The 20,789-nt window shown below is 43.4% G+C and overlaps 1 protein-coding gene across 3 annotated transcripts in view; it reads left to right on the top strand.

The window, feature by feature from the left end:
- DYNC2H1 (dynein cytoplasmic 2 heavy chain 1) overlaps window positions 1–20,789 on the top strand; it is a 464,482-nt gene that overhangs the window by 381,132 nt on the left and 62,561 nt on the right. For 2 of the 3 annotated variants that reach the window (XM_090030133.1, XM_090030125.1), the window contains one exon: window positions 5,874–5,963. The exons of the other annotated variant lie outside the window; for it this stretch is intronic. In XM_090030133.1, coding sequence (XP_089886259.1) covers window positions 5,874–5,963 — 90 coding nt within the window. The remainder of the gene's footprint in view (window positions 1–5,873; window positions 5,964–20,789) is intronic. 3 annotated transcript variants of the gene reach the window in all.

Here is a 20,789-nt window from a genome sequence, read left to right as displayed (position 1 = left end):
GAGAGGCAGACATACACATACCCACACACACAGACAGCGTGCAGCAGGTAAGCGTGTAGGGGGGAAGGGACCTGGGGAGAGGTAAGGGGCACAGGGGTGCGGATCAAGGCCCCCACAGTAAGGGAGGAAGTGAGGCAGAGGAAGGGGTAGGTGCTGGGGTGAATGGGGCCCCAGGGCTGGGCAGGTCATGGGATGGAACTGTGAGTGGCTCATCCAGGGCCTTAGGGTCAGGGACTGTTCCTGCCCCATATGAACCCCCAGGAGAGGCATAGGGGGCATGTGGCCCCTGGATTTGTGTGCAGGGCAGAGGCAGCCTGGTGCTGCAAGCTGGGACTCTGCACCCTGCTGCCATTTCCCCAGGACATGTGCAATGCCATGCTATCTATGTCTCCTGCTGCTGGGCAGTCAGGAGACACGGTGTAGCCAGCACATGGCTCCTGGGGCAAAGACAGCGGGATGCAGATCCCCAGCCTGCAGCAGCAGCCCACCTCTGCCCCACACAAATCTAGGGGGCATGTGCCCCACATGAGTCCCCCGAGGTGCGCACAGTGGCAGGAGCTTCCCCGTGCTACCTGTGGCTGCATCCCATGGCCTGCTCCGAGCCCAGGGCCCCATTCACTCCAGTCCCTGCCCTTGTCTCTGCCTCACTCCCTCCCTCACCATGGGGGCCTCACTCTGCCCCCTCTCCTTCACAGACTTGCCTACTGGGCAGTGCTCCACATGCTGCTGGGCTGTGTTCCTGGATGCCTGCAGGCTGCGGCTGCCTATTTCTGTCTCTGTCTGCATGCACCCTCCTCTCCCTGCCGCAGCTGCCCATAGCCTGCCCGCAGGTTGCCCTATGGTCCTCTGCACTGCTACTGCTGCCCTGCAGGGCAGCCCGGACGTGGCGGTGACAGCGACTGGGCAGAGTGCCTGGGTGCGGGCTCCTAAACCATATGCATAATTAACGCATTAAAAAAAATAACATGGACAGTGATTAACTTGTTAATCACACACGTTAACCGCAATTGACAGTCATAATTATTTATTTTTTGTCTTTTCCCTTCCAGTTAAATCAGTACCTACAATTAAATCTGGATCTAATTTCACTAATACAATACCCTACAAATGTATCTTCAAATAAATGCTGTCCCCTTTCTCTATTGTGATGCTCCATAAAGTTTTAGTTTCACTAGAGTAAACAGCAGTAATCTGCACTCTTTGTTTATGCAATACACGTCATTGGCTGTTCAATACAGATCAAGCCATCTCAAACTAAAGAAGGCTTACATAGCTGTCAATAAGCAGGAGATAGCAAGAATCACAACATTATATACTTTTTTCTACCTTTTATTTCAGGGTTTTTTCCATCTGAAGTCATCTTTTAATGTTCTAAATAAGCTTCAGTCAAGTGAATCAGGAATTTCACTTAATTGAATTATTGTTATATTAACAATGCCAGTATGTTGACTTTCTTGGGGAAATGAATGCCTGTAGGCTCAGAGTATATGTTACTTCAGCTATGAGACACATGCTGTTTGTATAAATTCAAAGAGTAACTCATCCTAAGAATAAGTTTTATTATCCAAATTATTAAATAGAACATAGTTTATTGAAACCCATATATGTAAGAGGAGGTCTTATGAGTGCTCTCTTGGTGACCAGATACTATTGCATATCTTGATGAACAGCTTCATCTCATAGTAGAAGGCTCTTTTTTTCAGGTCAGCTGTGCCTTAGTCATCTCTTCAAGAGATGGGTATTTTCTTTTCCTGTTTTTTCCCTTCTGTATACCAGCCCAAGGATCTAGTGAGTAGCTCAAGATATGAATAGTCACAACTTGGCTTGTGTCTGATACAAGTGCTGATTCACTGTGTCTGATTCCTTGATGAACTGATATTGGAATTGAATTTATCAGAAGGCCATCCCTTAAAGAAACTGGAAACTGGGCTGGAGCGCTGAGTATGGCTCTCAAAGCTGTCAGTTCAGTGAATCATGATAAGTTGAACAAAACATTTTTGGCAGTTCACTCTCGTAGTGTTCTTGCTCATTGTACTCGCCTACTTCAGCACAGTTCATTTTATTAGACTGTGAATAAAAACACAGTATATTCACCAGCTCTTAGAAGAGGGCAATGCTGTTCACTGACAGTCAACAATTATATTCTTCCAAGGTGGAGCCCAAAATACCAACTTAATTCTAACACTTATATCTGTCACTCATTCAAACTGTGCTGTCTAGTTCTACTGTGACTAACATGCCATACCTGTTCTGATCCCCACTTTTAGAGCTCTATTGTTTGTATATTTTAATCCTGTCCAGCTAAACCTTGGCATATGTGTCACCTCCAGATGATTTATTTCATGTATTGTACATTAAATTGTTTTGTTCTGGCTCCTCATGGTCATACACAAGGCAATAAAAATTAATTTTTAAAACCTAGACTTGGCATTCACCAAAGTTGTAGTTGTATTGTACATAGAAAAGGGACTAAAATTTCAGTAGTAGGATCAGATACTGTAAATGCTTGGATTATAACGGTTTCAAGAATATATTTTATTAGCATGAAATTGATAATATATCAAGTATAAGTTTTCTATAGTATTGAATATTATCAATGTAATATACCCTTTAAAATTAGTATAATTTATAAATAAATGGCATCTTCAGATGGATAGTTTTTGTAGACAGATGGTAGTGTGGTGGAATGCCAGGCTAGCGGTTCCGGTACCGCTTGGGGAGCCGCGGGCTTTACAGAGCTGTGCAAGCACACGGCTTGTGGGGCGGGATTGGAGGTAGCTTTATAACCGCCTTCAAGGTTCGCCGAGTTGGCACAAGTAGACGAGTTAGAGTAAGTTGTTAGTTTTCTGTAATAAGTCTATGGGATGTCTGTTGGTTCACGGGGTTCCGGAGCAAGCCCTTGCTTTCCGCCACTGGAACTAGTTCAATGATAGGTGCGGCTGCCGACTCCTTAAGTTCCAGAACTGGTCAACAGCTCATTGACATGGGATGTTAGTAGTAGAGGTTATTACGGAGTAGATATAAAGTGAAGTAAAAATTTGTTTTAGTCACTCACCTGGCCTCACCCTCTTATGAATAAGAGGGGAGACTGGCTGGAACTAAGTTGCGGTAAATACAAGTACAGAAGCGTAGATATGCTGTCTAAGCTACGAAGAGAGGCAGTCAAGAAGTGGAGTCTCCGATGTTTCTTCAGTTACAGTATGCCAGATACAAAGGGGGTCTATTGGCCCACAGGGTTCACTAGTAAGCCCTTGCTTTCCACCAATGGAACTAGTCCAATGATAGGTGCGGCTGCCTACTAGTTAGTCCTAGGGCTGGTCAACAGCTCATGAACAGGATGAAAAATAATAAAACTGTAATGCGGTGAATCACTGTCGATTGTCGGATTTTTGAGGCCTTGATTTTCGCTGGGATACGCCCAGGCGGGGAGGCTGAGGACCGGCTTACAGGGCGATCAATCCTGAAGGGTTGTCCAGTCATCGTCTCTGCTGTTTCCTGCTTCTTTGCCTCTTTATAGATGTTGGTTGGACTGCCTCTATGACACTAACTATTGTTATAAGCTAAGCATACAGGGATAGGATAGTTTCTTTTACCACAATAGTTACTAGGTAGATTTTCTACATAAGTTTCGTTTCTGCAGGTATGACACTTACAGATAAGAAAAGAAACTTATAAAATGCGCATGTGTAGCTTGGTACAAGTGTGGAAAACTACAAAGTTTTCATTTTGATTAACAGCCAAGACTACAAGGTCACATAAATGTGAGAATGCCGCGCGGCAGTTATACAGAAATGAAGTAAGATTTTTACAGGTAGATAGGTGAATAGTCTGAAAATGCATTTTCGACTACTTAGTGAAAATCATATTGCCCATACCTTGTCTGTGTTTTCCACTGCCTGTTATCTCAGAATAACCTCTCCAAAGCTTTATACATATTTCTTAAAAATAAGCAGGTTGAAAGCCTTAAGCTACAACAGTGTTTTTCCACAGGGTTGTCAATCCTAGATTTTTTTTTTACTGACAATCTGCAAACTTGTTAATGACAACTAAACATTTTTACTAATATATGTTTTACCTAATGTAAATGTAACCCATGGTGCCGGGCCCTGGACAGCACTAACAAATTCAAATTCAGGGTTTTAATGTAACTTTTAGCACAATCTTACTTGGCTGTAGAAATGGTTTTACATTGTGCTGCCCCCATCTCACAAGTGCTGTGGTGCCCCCTACTCACCTCGCACCCTGACACCCTTGACTGTACCCCACACTGTGTTGCCTTCCCTACCTTATCCCTACCATTTCCGCTCCCCCCATTCTGGCATGGACCCCACCCAACACCTCTTGTCACTCTGGACTCTACAGCTCCATCCTCATCGCACCACCCTTTCCCTATCCTGCTTAGTGTCTCACACTGCCCAGCCCTTTCTACCTTTGAGGAGACCAGCCATTAGAGGCAGCACAGGCATGTACAGTGGCATCACATGGATTGGGGAAATGAGGCGCTCCCATGGGCTGCAGAGTCTTGAGAGACTGTTCCCTATAGGTGCACTGCTCTGTCCATCGACGTTAGCCTCAAGTCTCATTCCCATGATAGAGTTTCAGTCAAGCTCATGGCTTCTTAGCCTTTTTCTTTTTTTTACCAACTGTATGAGCAAGCATTTTTAAACCTTCCTTTTACAGACTGTCTGTAAAATTACAGACAATTGGCAATCCTGTTTCCTCCACATTTTTTCTTAAAAACTGTCTGTTCTCACCATGATCAGTGGCACCTTGAAGAGTGAACTGGAACTGATGACACAGTAATTGAAGTCTCAATTGCCCCAATCCTGGACATAATTTAAACTCAAGGGCTGAGTCCAGATGAGCACGGTCATGCAGTATGTGGTGCCGTAGACACATCTGCAGTGCCACATACGCACATCGCACATTCAACTGCTCTCCACATTGCGGGGGGGGGGGGGGGGCAGGGCCGACCCCTGGATATCCTGGGGTAAAAAAAAAACATGCAAAAAAAGCAGAGTGTTGCACGTGGGGGCAGCATATGCCACTCAAAATTGGAGTCTTGACTACCTGGAGCCATGTTCTGGCTGCCGGCCAGGCTCTGCATGGTAGCGTTACTGCTGCTGCATCCCCAGGAGGCCTCCAGGACCCCAGGTAAGGCTGCTGATGCCAGCCCAGTGCTGACCACCCAGGGTAACCTGCCATGCACCAGAAGGCGCATGCCACAGGCATTTCCCAGGGACAACTAGGGGTGGCACAAAATGTCCCACTGCTAGTTGTACCTATGGAACCAAACATCCATGCTCAGAAGAACACAGCCAGGGGGAGTATTGTACCCTTAACATTACCTTAGTGCTTGTTGGATTGGATCTCTATCTTTAAACAAATCTACATTTCTATAAAATGTGATGGTCATTTTATATTAAGCTTTAAAATGAAAACTAATGGATGTTCTTAAGAATCTAGAAATTCAGGTATTATTACTTTTATTTTCAAATGCTTTGTTTTTTTAAACGTATATGAAAAGGTCACCAGAATTCTGTAAGCCTTCCATGGGTGGAATCACTTTTCAGTGAGCCGTAGTTCTGTATTGAGAGGTTTTAAAGATCATGTTCCTAAGTGATTTATCAAAGGTCACATTTATCTGTTATGTATTATAATTTCCTATATATCTTCCATCACCTTAGAGTCTGACCAGCACGGAAGGGGTAAGCATCAGTACCAAAAATACAGAGTTATTAATCGCATGCTCCAGCCAGTCCCTTGAGCTTTTTACGCTGTATTTGAGCCGCAGATTATTTAATGTAATTCAAACAGTTACATTGCAGCACAGTAATGAAAGTTTTTATCCATTTAATATATTTTTGTTTCAGTGTCCTCTCGCATGGCAGAACAAGTGGGAAGGTCCAGAAGATCCTCTACAGTATCTCAGAGGTCTTGTGTCTCGAGCACTTGCTATCCAGGTATAATGGAGCACTCAGTTAACCTCAGAATATTCATTTTTAATGCTGCAAGGTACCTTGTGTATTTCACTAAAGAAGGAGTTTCCAAGCCATGATCACAACATGGTTTAGAAGTACAAAGGTAACTCCCCTGTAGCATGACAGGTATCTAGTTGTGGTTCAGGACTTTTGATGGTTGTCTGTAGGGACCAAGGAGGAGCTTTTCCCCTGTGAATATTGTTAGCTTTGGGGCCCTGGCAGAGGGCACGTGCCTTCCTCTGAAGCCTTGGGACACTGGTCACAGCCAAAACTGATGTTTTTTGACTGGGATGAACCGATATCCCTGGTAAAACTTAGAAAGCTGAGAGGTTCCTGAATAGAAGTCAGAACGGAATCTTTCCTGGATACTAGATTAGAAAGAACATTGCAGGGTTTAGCCTTTTTCTGTAGTGTGGCATATGGTCCTCTTCATAGGATCTTCTGAGCATATATGAACCGACAGATTCCTAATCTTGTAGTGGCAGGGCAGATATGTGCTCTTTTCTTCCCTATTTTCTTTGTCTTTGTGATGTTTCTGATTTTGCCTTGTAGTTGTGTGTGAGGATTTGAAGTGTTGATTTTGATGTGCATTGGCTTTTTGGGAGAAACCTTAGGTAAATTGTTGCCTGTCAGGGCAGAGGATCAGACTCAATGGCCTAAAAGGCCCATTCCAGCTCTGTGTTCTTAATTTGTGCAAACATAAATTAAACATGATAAATATAAACATGTGAGAGCAACAGAAGAACTGCAATTTTGTGTCCTTTAAAAGCCCACAGGTCTGTTATGGGAATATAGTAATATTATTATTCACTTTTAGAGATATTTTTCATGCCTGAAACTTCATCACAATTTTTACTCAGGTTCTTTGGAGAAGTGCAAAAGATCTGTTTTTCTTTCTTGCTTTCTCTATAGAGTTATAGTCATAGTTTCAAAACGGGTATTTCTTCCAAAATAAAATTGAAACATCATGTACAGAAGAGAAGCTGATAAATGTGCCTGTTTGTTTTTAGATTACATTTGGTCGTCATGTTATTTACAGTCATTCAAAAAGTTGCATTAAAATGTAGTGATACTTTTAAAATGTACATATTTGAGTCAATATATTTTTATTTCAGTGATCCTTGTGAGATATTTAATAGCTATTAAAACTATAGTCTGATTTGATATGTAGTTTTATAAAACTGCTAAAAAGTCATCATTTATACCTGAGATAGTGTACTTATACCAGAATGCAAGTTTAAAATTATTTTGCAGTCTGAGAACTAAATCATCTGCTGGAAAGATGTCTATCATTTTGATTCACAAACAATAAGTACCATCTATAAAAAGTTAAATTAGATTGTAAAATCTATTTCACACTTTAATTTGACTAACTTGGAATGATTTTTTTTAAATAATGTTAATTTCAGAAGAGAAACTATTTTGTTCAGTAAAACAGGGAAAGATATAATTTTTGTCCAAGGTGTGTTCCTAAATCTATTATTCAAATTTAAATTGTGTTTTTAATTTCTGTGAAACTTGCTGTGGAAGGAGAAACAAGTGAAAAAAAAAATTGGGCAATAAATTAGCTTCTTTGGTCTCTTGATTTAATGCTTGTTATAAGATGACTGGATTTATTTAGCAGGAGGGCAATGCATAAAATTAAATTCAAATCTGTCTGAAAAACAGAAATGTAAGTATGGTTACATATCAATATGCATGTATCTGTGGGGAAAAAACACTAACCCTTGCACTGTAAGTAATTATCATTAATCTTGTTTTGGAAATTTGGACGTACTTTTTAGAAATCTCATGGGGAATTTTTATTACTATTTACTGTTCCTTAATTAGCTACTTTTTTCTTGCTTTTCCAGATGGTTGGCATTTTTAAATATTGTTACCTTGGTTCAAATTCTCTGAAAAGCTAGGCTGTAAACAATACTTTTATGGTACTTGTGTACACAATGGTCTTTCCTAGAATATTAACAATCAAACTGAGTTTGTACCATTGATTGTACACAGCAATCCAAATAAGACCAATGAAAGAACATCAACTTCGAGGAAGCAGCTGATGTAGCAGATACTTAGGCATTCATTGACTGTGGTTCTGTGACACTTTAAATTAGTTGTATTGTTAATATATAAAGTTAATTTACATATATATGTATTTTATAGGTTATGTCATTATCATTAGATTTAGGTGCATTTATTTTTGAAATATCAAATGTAATACCAGCATTTGCAATCCACTGGTACTTGGTTCTGCTGTGCTATTTATTCTTCAGCTTCTCTCAAATTAAAAAGGTACTATTTATAGTTAGAGTGTGGACAGAAAGGGCCAACTGTACCAATGTCCATACCCTTTGAAACATTTCAAAAAGCAGCTGAAGCTTTCCAAAATAGTACCTTTTAAAGCAAGATATTATTTTGAGTTCTTGTTTATTAACAAGATATTATTTCTGTTCTTGTTACATGTGTACAGGTACAGAGGAAAATCCACTCATAGGTCCTCTAGAATCCCACAGAGCTCTGGTCTCTCTCCCCACAGGGGATGGGCAGAGAGTGGGACAGACAGTTTTTAAGCTAAGTGATTCCTACTTTCTAGTCTTGGCTACTCCAGTATTGGGGACCCACCACTGCTGGTGTCAGGCTCTTCAGCCCCAGTCACCTCTGCTTCTCTGCTTTTGTGAGAGGGAAGAGAAGCAGAGCAGATTTGGTGCTGAAGAGTCAGAATCCTGGCAAAGGAAATCCAGGGAACCCCTAGCTTGACCTCACTGCCCCACATCCCTCCACAGGCAGCCTCCACTCAGCCCCAGTACCCCATGACTCGAAAGCTTCAGCTGCATGCAGTCACAGCAAATGTTAAGCATTACAGCTGGGGAGTGCTACAGGGGCTGTATGTATCCCTCAAGACACATTTCTGTTGTTAAGCACTTCCAAGTGCCTTTCACTTAGAAATGTGCCTGAGTTCAGAGCCGCAGGCAAGCTAAATTGCTCCCAGCTGGCCCTGGCCTAACTACACTCAGCGTCCTCTAATTGCTTGAATGGGTTTGGCTATCTGCTTATAAGCAACAGACCTTTTAAGCTGCTTGTACATGTGACCCGGGTTTATTTGAAGCAGTGAATTCTTAATTGGTGGGTTTTTAAGTGTGATGAATAACACAGGCAGGGTGCTAGCAAGCTGGGTGCTTGGGGGGTGCCACCACTGCAGAGGGAAGGACAAGGCACTTTACAGCTCAGACACCACTGGCAGTTCACCCCCAACCATGGGAGAGGTGGGCAGGCTCCTCCAGGAGAAAAAAAAAAGCAACCCCCTTCCCTCTGCCTGGGACCACCCGGGAATGGACTGGCTTGACCTTGGGGCAGTACTAGAGACACATTATGGTAAGGATACAGCATTTTCTGGAGCAAGCAGGATAGGAGTGAGTTAAAGGAGCTATTTCATCAGATCCAACTATCTTTGACTACACAGCATGAATTACCAAGTATTCATTTATCATGAAGTCAGCTGGGGCCAGCCTTCACCCCAAATCCAGAGCAAGGCTCAAACTTGCGTCTCTGGGGTTATAGCAAGATGTCTAAACCGATTGGCTAGTGTAGCATAGCACACTTATAATAAACATGTCCTAAATTTATAAATATAATGAAATTCCACCCACATCTTCATTTTCTAATGTTAAAATGTAGTGTTGCTTTGCACATTGAAAAATGACTACCTTCCATTCCAAAGTTAGCTACAGTTATTTGACCAGAGATTTTCCACAATTCTTAAGGAATTTATTGTAATAAACCCTATTGGAATACACTTTATTTTTATGTAAGGTTTATATTTGAACATGGCTTTGGAAGGAAAAGACTGTTATTCATAAGAATATCAGACAGAATTTTTTTTCTTAAATGGGTACCTACTATTGGATACCTAAATGGGCCTGTTTTTAAAACTGCAGCTGATGCCATTGACATCTGTGGACAGTTCTGCATGGTTATCTTAATAGGTTGTGTGATCCCAGGAATTTTATATATAGAGGCTCAAGAAAAATCTGCTTTTAGAAGTTCTTCAGAGGTGCATGAAACTGTCAATGTCAGTATTTCCTTCTTTGTATTTCTTTTATTGAAACCCTGCTAATAAAATACAGTTGTATAGAGGCACTGTAGCAAAAGGAGATTATTTTTAAAACTCTCCAAGCAATTGTAATCTTATTATTGTGAAAAATATTAAATTGATTATAAGTCTCAAACATGATGCTAATTTTTGAAACTCAAGACAATCCTTTCAAATCAGTCCATCTTCTCTGGGGAAAATATATAATCACCCTTCAGAATTCAAAAAGTAGGAATAATAAGAAAACTTACCTCTAGCTATTGAACTGAGTTCCATTTCAAAGCTTAATTAAAATAAGTTCTTGTGATTGTAATCTGAATGCTTGTGGATAGCTCCTTATTTCTTTCAGGACCTGTTGTAAAGCATATAAAAAGTTTCCTAAGTCTTTTTTTTTTTTCAGGGAGAAATATTAAGGTCAGGAAACATAAAGGGCAGTCTATTTGCAAGAGAGTACAAGGTACATCGGCCTACTGAGAAAACAGAAAGAGTTTTAGTTTTGTCCGTGTACCCAATTCATGTAACTACTCAATCTATCTAATATTAACTATAATGTTTTAAGCCAAGAGTGTCAAACCCACCTTGTGCTCTGGGCTGGATCCACAAGTTAGACGTTATCTAGATCATTCTCCGACACTCCATTTGAAGCTGAGCCACTGCCCTTAATCATAAGATAAAATGGGTGAAGACCAGTGCTCTGATTAGAATTTCTGCCCAATACATGGCCTGCTCCTTTCCCGAACAGCAGCCAGCTCATTGAACCACACCCCCTCTAGCTCCCTCTCAGCCTCTCATATTTTCATTTCTTGGCTATCCAGGGGGATAACTGCTAAAAAGGGTTGGAAAAGGCACTGGATAATCCCTAACCTAGGCTGTGACAGCTCAAGCCCTATATCATACATTCAGGTTCAAAACCTCAATAGGTATGGGGATGGTCTAGAACTTGGGTCTGTAGCTTCCTCCCTGAGTGCTTTATCACTATGCTATTGGAGCTAAAGCACAGAATCTTTCTCCAACATCTAATACTTGTAAATCATGAGTTTCTGACCAGCTACATTTTTGTGATTTATGTGGCCAGAATGGGCATATGTACATCAGCTTCACACTGGCTAGGCAAGTACATGGTCATTTTGCAAGTTCAGCTTTATATATGATTAAGCATCCATACTGCAGAGGCAGTAGAATCACAACCTGTACCTAAGTGCCAAAAACACCATTTAGATGCACAAAAGGAAATAGAGTCCTGCCCTTAGAAGAGATGATGTGTTGAAAAGTTCAGGGAGAAGCACGTTTTCATATGAAATAAAGAAGCTGAATTCCTTTTTCATGTGCAAAAAATGATCACAGTCTTATCTAGGGTATCAGATAGTATGCTATAGTACTGTGTGGTATAGTGCAGGCATGAGCAACCTGCAGCACGAGTGCCAAAAGTGGCATAGGCAGCCTCTGTTTGCCACAGGGCAGATCAGAGAGGGAGCAAGTAATAGAGTAGGGGCGCATGAAGTCTGCCCTATTTGATTTGGATTCAGATTTGGCCTGAATCAGGGAAAATTATTCGATGCTGATTCAGTGAATCAGCGATTCGGACATAGACGCCGCTTTAAAAGTTTTTTCTATGTACCTTGAGGTAGCAGGCATGGTTCATGATCGCTGTAATGCTGGGGAGTGTGGAATGTCCCACAGGAGTGTGGAGCGGCCCTCCAGGTGCTCAGTGGCAAATCCAGAAGTAGACCAGAAGTACTTCTGGTCTAATTCCAGGTCCATTTCTGGTTCTCTTCACAGGTACTGCCCCCCACTCCCTGGGTAGGTGATGGGTTGCAGGGGGACCCTGGGTGCCCCCCACAAACCCATGAGGCACCAGTCACTGAGCCGGGGGGTATGGGGGGAGACATGGGGGCCCCCCCTGCTGCCAGACATGCTGGGGAGCCCCCGTGCTTCTGTGAGACACTCTATGTGCACCACCATCACAGCACTCATGAGCCCCTACTACCTAGAGGTATGTAGAGAAAAATGTTTAAAGCGGTCTTTATGTCCAAATCTCCCCGAATAGATTTGGAGGTTTCCGATTCAATTTAGAGAGATTAAAGGGTCCTTTGATTAGATTTGAATTCAGTGATTCAGCCAAAAATTTGCCCCCCCCCCACTGGTACAATATATTTGCAGACTGTATACCCTCCACTGTCTGTTATTTCTCACAAGATAAGTAGCTGTTAGTTGCACAGTAAAATATCATTTATTTAGTTTTAGTTGCTTTCTGCTTAATTTGAGTCTATGTGTCAGTGATGAATAAAGTGTCTTCAATGTAATACACAGCATATAACAAAACGAAAGCAGAAAAGGAGTGTGTAATATATTTCAATACAGCTCAAGAACATATTTTTACCATGACAAGTTATACAGTTGCTTCCAAGCTATATAGTATACAGAGCAGCGTTAGAAATCTGACAGTGGTAAATACAATGCACTCTATCAAGCATGTATCCAAGACAGAGTTTCAAAGTGTGTTTGTGTAGTTTGTGGAGAAAGAGGTAAGTAAACTAAGGGAATCACTTGGATTTACATCGGATGGAACAGAGAACAGATCATTAAAAGCCACAATTCTCAAACTGAACACAGATGTGTATATAAGGAATGAAAGTACATCAGACATTTTCATCTTCGCTGGATGGCTCTATTTCAGAGTTAAATTGTTTCTTCCCACCCCATTAATAGTTTTCTTCAGAAGGTGCTGTTCGGAGGACATAGCCCCAAAACAAAATAGTCTTGTTTTCATACATTGCCTTGAAAAGTGTTGTTATACATTGCCTGGAGCTTTGCCAGAAACATCGTCAGTTCTGAAACCCTTACATCAACAAACACATTTTAACTACAGTCAGTATTTTCCTCCCTTACTGAGTTGTAGCATTCAGGCCAGGAGAAAAATGGTGTGAGATTATTCTTTTATTTTGAATACGATACAGCTAAAATACTTTCCTTATTCTAGGATTCGGGAAGATTGACAATGAAAATATACATAGCAATTTGTCAAACTTCTTGCATGGTTTCCAGATTCACATGGCCTTTTTGGCATATTCAGGATTATTCTTGAAGTCCAAACTGAGAATAGTGGTTTTCATGGCTTTTTGTTTATCTTGTTTATTAGCTGACAGTCCCAAACTAGTGTTTTCAGTTTCTTGAGGCAATTCATCTCCTGCTTTCTTCAAATTGTAAACTAGTCGTTGCATTTTACAGTTTAATATAAAATAGAGAGCTTAAGGACTTACTTTATTGAGTTAGGACCATGTTTCTTTTCAGATGGGATAGCATATTATCTACTTTCTGAAGCTGCCATCAGTTCTCTAATGGAGATGAGTGGAAGGTGCAGTTTGTACTCAATCACCTGGCATACTAGCAATGGAAACTTCAGTGTTAGCCTTTAGTCTAACAGTTTATGACATCAACTGTTTTGAGTATAAATGGCGCTCAAATGTTTAAAAATAACTAGCAGCAATTTGTTAACAAAATAATCTAAGTATGTGTCTTTATTCTTTTTTTTTAAAAAAAGGAATACAGCAAACCGAGACCTGAATCCTGAATGGTATTACTTTGCATTTAAATATCTGCTATTAATGTATTGTTTGCAGTCTATAGTATTAATACAGTTCTATTAAAAGTACCTATATACATCAGAATTCCATTTCGGAGGAGGGAGAATTACAAGACTGGGATATGGGTATTAGCTCCTGTGCTGTAGTTTTCTGTTAAATATTTCTTTATTAGTTTTTCTCATAAAAGCAAGATATTTTTGGAGTATACTCCTAGTAATCACAGCTGCAATACACTTTACAGAGGTATAGTGGAGAGGTGTATTGATTAAACATAAGATTTTAACCAAGGTGAGCGTTGACTTAATGAAATTAGAGACACTGGAAAAAGGTAGATCTTCACATAAGTTATTATCAGTTGAGTTACACCTGGTTAAAACTGGTATGTTGAACCACTGGGACCCTAGTGGTTGCTAGTCAGTTAAGTGTGTGCTTCCACCCAAAACATGGGGAAATGCAAGGCTGCTTAAGAATTAGCATGCTGAGGATGAGTTGTTTCATTATGGGTTATTGTTTAGAAAGCAGAATGTGCTACTGGACAAGAAAGAGCATATAGAAGCAGCTAGAAAGAAGCTCTAGCATAGTCTGAACAAGCTTTGTTATGTGTCCCTAGGAGAAACCTCAGGAGAGATTTAGCACTGGGGTGCTGGTTAAGAGTGTGTTGGAGATGTAAGATAGCAACTATTTCTGGTTGTCTGATTCTTCTTATGTTCAAGAAGTACATTCTTGTAAAGGAACAGAACAACATCAAAAATGCCTGACTCAATCACCATTTTCTCCTCCTACCTGGAATAGTCTACACCAGTGCTGTCCAAATCATCCAGCCCTGAGCCTGTGTGCATATGTGGCATGGAGCCACTACACAGGGTGGATCTAGCGCATGGAGCTCTGTGTATGTGTGCATCAGGCATGGATCCAGTCAGTTCCAGAGTACAGAGCTGTATCATCTGGCGCTAATTAATACTGCCACCACTTGCCATGTCACCAAATTTTAGACCTAGGGGGAGCCCCACAAGCTAGATGTCATGGGTCAGAAGGATATTGAATAGTATAGAAGTGCAAAAAGTTTTGCTAAATTATCTTATGTGCTGTTAAACTTTCCTAATTAGTTTTGAAGCTCTGTTAGACTTAGAAATCATTTTCTGTGAATTATATATGTTATGCAGGTATATATGAATCATTCTACGTGTTGTTACTTTTGGGGCACTATCTGCACTTTCCTACATAACCTGAATACCATCTTCTTTCCATAATATCCCAGTCATTATCCCAGGATGTGGTTGTTTGTTATATGCTCTACTGATCAAGAGTATAATCGCTTTAAGAATAGAAAACTGTTTGTACCTATTATATAGAACCATTTTTCATGATCCAGATTGAATGTCAAAGCATTTTAAAACGTTCTTTTAATCCTGGTAAACTTTCATGTAATAACTGATATGAACAGCTGCTTCCACATATTCAGTTATTAAATATAGCTAATGGATGGAGAGTTGAATATATAACTAGATGTAGATAAATTAGCATAGAACAATACCTACATATGAATGAATACAAGTTTATGTGTATATATATAGATGATGTGTATGGCACGGGGAAATGAAAGAGAAAAAAGGTAATTCTGATTGGTGTAGTATAGCAGTGTGTGACCGCCGGGCTGGGACCCTCACCCGTAGGTGGTTCACCTTTGGTGGGAGGGGACGCCACTGATCACGCTGGATCACTATGGGTATGGAGAAGATCTCTTACGGCCCAGTCTCCACCTTAGTTTTCGCCTGCCACGACTTGATGTTAAGTTCAGTTAAGGACAGTTTGTGGGTGCTCCGCAGCGCAGGATCCCTCGGCGGTCACATTGCGGGGCTCCGCCACCCCTGTACCCCGACCTCACGCCACCTCTAGTGCTCCCCCTCTCTCGTGGGTCAGACCTCTTGTCGGTAGGCTTGTAGCTCCCCTGGGTCTGCCCTGCCCTCGTCAAATCACTCGTGGGCCAGTCCACCCCGTCCTCTCCTTCCTATGCCCTCTTGACCCGGCACCGGGTTGCAGCACCGGTTGTGCCCCTCTAACGTATGCTTAATCCTATCTTCATGTAAGTGACTCCTCGGCTGTCCCTGCTGGGGTACTCTTAACTGAGACAAGCCTATAAACAACTTAAAGCCCAGCTCCTCAGCCGCTTACTGGCTGTGGCTACTATTCGGACCTCCCTGGGTCCCCTTGGGCAATATCTGGCCCTTAATCTCCCTAGCGCCCCCTAGGGGTTCCTAAACCTGACTGGTTGGCGGTGACTTCCACCTGATTACACCCTCCTGGGGCTCCCCATGTCCTTGCCCCCTCTCGTAGGGTCACGTCCCTGCAACACCACTCCAGCACTCAACCTGGGGGCCTCGCAGGCTTCAAGTCCGTGACCCGCAGGTCCCTCATTGGCCGTTCTTTCAGCCTCGTGGTCTGTCTCCAGCCTTACTGCCCGCCTCCACTCGTCTGAGGCCCTGCGGCCAGTTGTTGTTGCTGTTCTCTCCTCTGGCTGAGTGGGTTGCTGCCTCTCCCTAGGGCTCTCCGCCCCTCTTTCTGGGGAAACTGCCATCTGTTCTGCTCTGGGGCTCTCAGCTCTTCTTCCTGGGGGAGCTGCCGCCTGCCGTGCTCTGGGGCTCTCAGCCCTTCTCCCTGGGGAAGCTGCCGCCTGCCCTGCTCTGGGGCTCTGTGCCCCTCTTACTTTGGGAGCCACCACCTGCTCTGCTCTGGGGCTCTCTGCCCCTCATGCTGGGGATGCTGTTGCCTGCCCCGCTCTGGGGCTCTCAGCCTCCCATGCCACTGGACCCGGTCCCGGTTCCTCCGCTTCCCCCCCCGCTCTTCTGCGGCTGCTCTTATTCCCGTCGGCCGCCTGCTTCCAATGACGTCATCTTCCAGCCGTGGCTGCATAAACAAGCGGCAGATGTGCCACACGGGCTCCTCCGGCGGTGCTAGTAAGTCCCACTCCAGCTCCCCAGGACACAGTGAAAAGAAAATGGCTTTTACTGTGTGTAACAGGGGCCTGCTCGGGGCCAATCTCAGTGTGGCCCGCCCACCTGTTCCTGAGCTAACCTTCCATGTTCTCTCCTGCCACCCCTTGTTGCTATATTTAATTAGTAGATGTTAACATGCAGGAGGCTGCCCGCTTTCTGCCCTGATGCCAGGGGGCGCTATCTATGGCTCGTTTCCTCCCCTACAGCGCAGCCGAAGCCTCGCAGATAGCATCTATAGTTCTTATTGTCACCGGCCCCTACACTGGGCCCCAGAATCCTACTGTTGAAACCCCACCTGGGTTCCTCTCATCTGGCGGTCTCCTCCGCCTTCATACCAGGCAACATAGCTCCACTGGGACCTTTGGCTCACTATCCCTGGCCCACCTCCAGGCCAGTCGGAACCCTAGGCCCTCAGCTCTTGGATGTTCCTCGCTGTGGGCCCCTGACCCTTCAACCCTTCCGGTCCTGGCCCCAGCATGGGCCAGTCAGGGGAAATTCAGACAGGCACTGAGTTTATGGTCCTTTCCTCTCTCTGAGGGCCCACTCTCTGGCCCCTCCAAAACAAGGGGTAACCCACCTGGTTGTGGGGTCTAGGGGTTAAGGCACTCCATCCTGCCTTTCACTGGTAACTGGCCTGGCATTTTCTGGGGGCACCCGCACCACTGGGAGCCCCACCAGGCCACCCACTGCCGGCAGGGTGCAGTTTTAGGTCATACCCAGAACCAGAAGCCTCCTATCCATCCCCTAAAGCTCCTCCCTTACCTCCAGATGATATCAGCAGCCCTCCAGCCAGGCAATGTTGTTCCCTGGCCTCCAGCATCATAACTGCTCTGTTTATATGGGCAGCCCTGAATCTAAAATGACTGCCCTCATCAGGCACCTGCCAGCTGCTGCCTTCTGGCCCTTAAAGTGGCAGGCACAAACAGTGCTCTGCCACACTGTGATACAAGGAAAGCACTCTCAGGACACATCTGTATGTGGAACTTTTAGAAATACTAAAACATTGTGCAATATGGGTGGTTATAGTTAGATTTTCTGACTATGTCCCCTATATGTCACTATTTCCACTATTTTGTGTGCTAAACTGGGGGTGCATGCTGCTATGGCAACATAGTTTGTAATCATGTGTAGATCCGTGTGATTGCTATGTTACTTTAGTGCATCATATAGCAATCTAGCGTGTTGCTATGTTGCCATAGAGTGACTTGTAGACACACCCTCATTTTCCTGTTTCACAACAGAAACATTACAAAAGGCCTAGAGTCTGGCAATAATTTCTGCTTCATGGTAATAGAAAAAAATGATGGAGTTATATAGGAGCTAGGCCCTGCCCCCTCTGGTCAGCTGTCTCCCACCGATTACCCTGGCAACCAGCAGCTGAGCTCCTTACTTACTGCTTCACAAGTAGCAAGCACCTCAGTACCCTGCTACAGCAGGCACATGCCTGTAGTGACTTAGCCTAGCAGCTGGGGTGGGGGGCTCTAGAGCAGCCCTCCCTTCCATTCTACAGTGCTGAGCTGGGGTGGGGAGTGGCCAGGCCCTGGCAGGATACTCTGATTAGGGAGGGGTTCCTCCCTCCCCTCCCCATTTCTGCTCCTCTGACCATCAACAGAGCCAGCAGGGAGTTGCAGAGCCTTTACTTATACAGCAGGGAGTTACACAGCATTTAGCAGCTCATCAACAAAACAAAAGCCTCTCTTATTAGTTCAAGCTCCTCTTAAACAGCTTTTCCTAAGGAAAAAATGGAGGGACATTACCAGCTACCTATTGATTATCTCCAGAAAGCCCTAAACAGACATTGTCCTGTTGGCCTTTGTCCCATCTGCCTTACACAGACACTTCAGCATACACCACATGCTGGCTATGGTCTGTGCTGTGAGAGGAGGGAGGGAGGGATCCCTGCTTGAGTAGGACTCGGGGGGTGGGGGATGGAACAGTGCGAAGCCAGGAAGACCCTGCTGTTGCTGCAAGTCTGTGCTGAAGCTCCAGCCAGGGGGCAGAGGGGCAGGGCCAGTCCTGCTGTGGAGCAGAGAGCCCCACCCAGGACTGCAAATATAGCCACCTCTGTCTTGTTACTGTTCTAGTTAATATTTTCCCATGCCTCTCTGATATCCGTTCTCTTCTGCTGACTTGTTCTTCTGATTTAGCATCCTAGTGAAAAGAAATTCTGCTTTGCTCTTACCTTCTCTTTATTACTATAACAGTAGTTATATATAACTATAGTTATGTATACTATGATTCTAATATTATAAAAGCCTAAGTCTGTCTGTTCGTAATGCTTTATTTGCACTCTGACTGGCTGACAGAAAGAGCCAATCCAATTGCTCCGAGTGTGGGGGAGCACCACCATGATTCCAAAGCCACGCCAAGGACCAGACAAAGGGTGAGCTGGCCTTGGCTCTCTCACCCCACTCCTTGAAGAGGCAGAACAATGACAGCGTGAGGAGTTAGGTGGCAGCACTCCATCCCAGCCCCTCCCCCCCCTAGTCATCCTTGATGGGCAGTTGGCTAGTGTATATGTAGCTATATACATTAACCGTAAGTTATTGGTTTGCATTACTACAACTACACACTAGTCATTCAACAAATTTGGTGTGTTCTGAGCATTTTTTTCAAGAGGACAAATGGGTCACTGTGAAACCTAATTCATACTAGAGGTTTATATATAACCAAAGAACAATATGTGTTTATTCAGAATGCAGAGTGAAGTCTACATTCTTAAGAAATTTGCTGCCATAAATAAAACGTACATTAAATAAATAGTAAAGACACTCATTTAAATATATGTATAAGAGTCTCAGTGGAAAGAACCATAAGCCAGGTGGTAAAAGATGCATAGATACAATGGGCGCATCCTGACAAGCGGTCATGTCAAATAGCAGCGGTACACAGTTATCACAAATTGCCCCAGGTAGAGTAGGGGAGCCTGGGACCAGCACCTAGGCTGGCCCCAGAAGGCTTACCTGGGGTCCTGGGAGCCTCCCAGGGCTCCAGCAGTGGCGATCTGGGTGCATGGAGCCTAGCTAGCAGCCAGGCTCCAGTTTTGGGAGATTCACACTGCTGCTTTGTGTGCCACCCTGCTTTTTTCAGACTTGGGGGTGAGGGGTTGACACTAGGATCTCCCAATGTCAAAAAACCCTGCCATTCTGCTAATTAGCAGCACAGTGAATGCCTGCATGTGCAGCGCACATAGTTTGTGACACCGCAGAAGGGTCTGCAACACCACAAACCATACGTGTGTCCTTGTCTGTATGTGCCCAATTAGACTGGATTTAAAGGAGCATTTGGAAATTCTGAGAATAGTGCAAATGTAAGCAAATAAGGATTTTTACCAATATTAAATTTTCCTTTTCTCTACTTTGGATTCATTCATTGAAACAAAAGTAAAAAGAAATCCTCACCTAGTAAATTGAAAGAATTCATCACCCAGCATTTATACAATACCTTAGAGTCAGTCACTAACCTTTGTTGATGAAGCTGATCAAAATGCATGATTTCTGCCCAGTAGGAATTGCTGATAGTTTAGTACTAGTTCTTGTCTGGGATTGGGATGAAGAATGATTATATCAAAACTTTTTTGAGAGGTAATTAGATGAGCGAGTCTGCAGTCAGGCAGAAAGCAAGGCAGGATGGCACCTTAGAAACTAACCGGTTCAGAAAGGTTTAAGCTTTTGTAGGTGACATCTGAGGTTCTCTCTTGAATGTCAGATGTCAGCAACCGAGCCCCCCTGCCTCTCCAGCCCCTCCAGTGGGGTGGGTGAAACAGGGTGGGGATGTGCTCTCTATCCATGGTGGCCTTGGGTTCCCCTCTCGGGAACCCTTTTCTGCTCTGAAATCTCTCTTTTTGTATCCTTCCTTTCACTCTAATGAACTCTTCATGTTTGGGCATTGTTGGTGTCCATGTTCTGTCCTGTCAGCATATTCTTTGTTGCACACATCCTAAATCTGTTTATTCCCCAAAGTATGGGATAGTTTGGAAAGGGATGATCCTACCTAGAGCAAGGAGTTGGACCTTTCAAGGTCTTTTCAGTCTGTACTATTCTAGAATTTTATGGTTTTAGATTACTTAATGGAAACACTTGATTCCAACAAAATCCCATTTTCTAAAAAGAAAATAGTTCATTCAGATGTTTAGACCAGCCTGAGTTTG

Source organism: Crocodylus siamensis, chromosome 1, assembly GCF_052110815.1.
Source record: "Crocodylus siamensis isolate JL-2025a chromosome 1, ASM5211081v1, whole genome shotgun sequence".
Taxonomy (NCBI): domain Eukaryota; kingdom Metazoa; phylum Chordata; order Crocodylia; family Crocodylidae; genus Crocodylus; species Crocodylus siamensis.
Note: the sequence above shows the minus strand (reverse complement) of the source record. Positions and strands in the feature narration are given on the sequence as shown.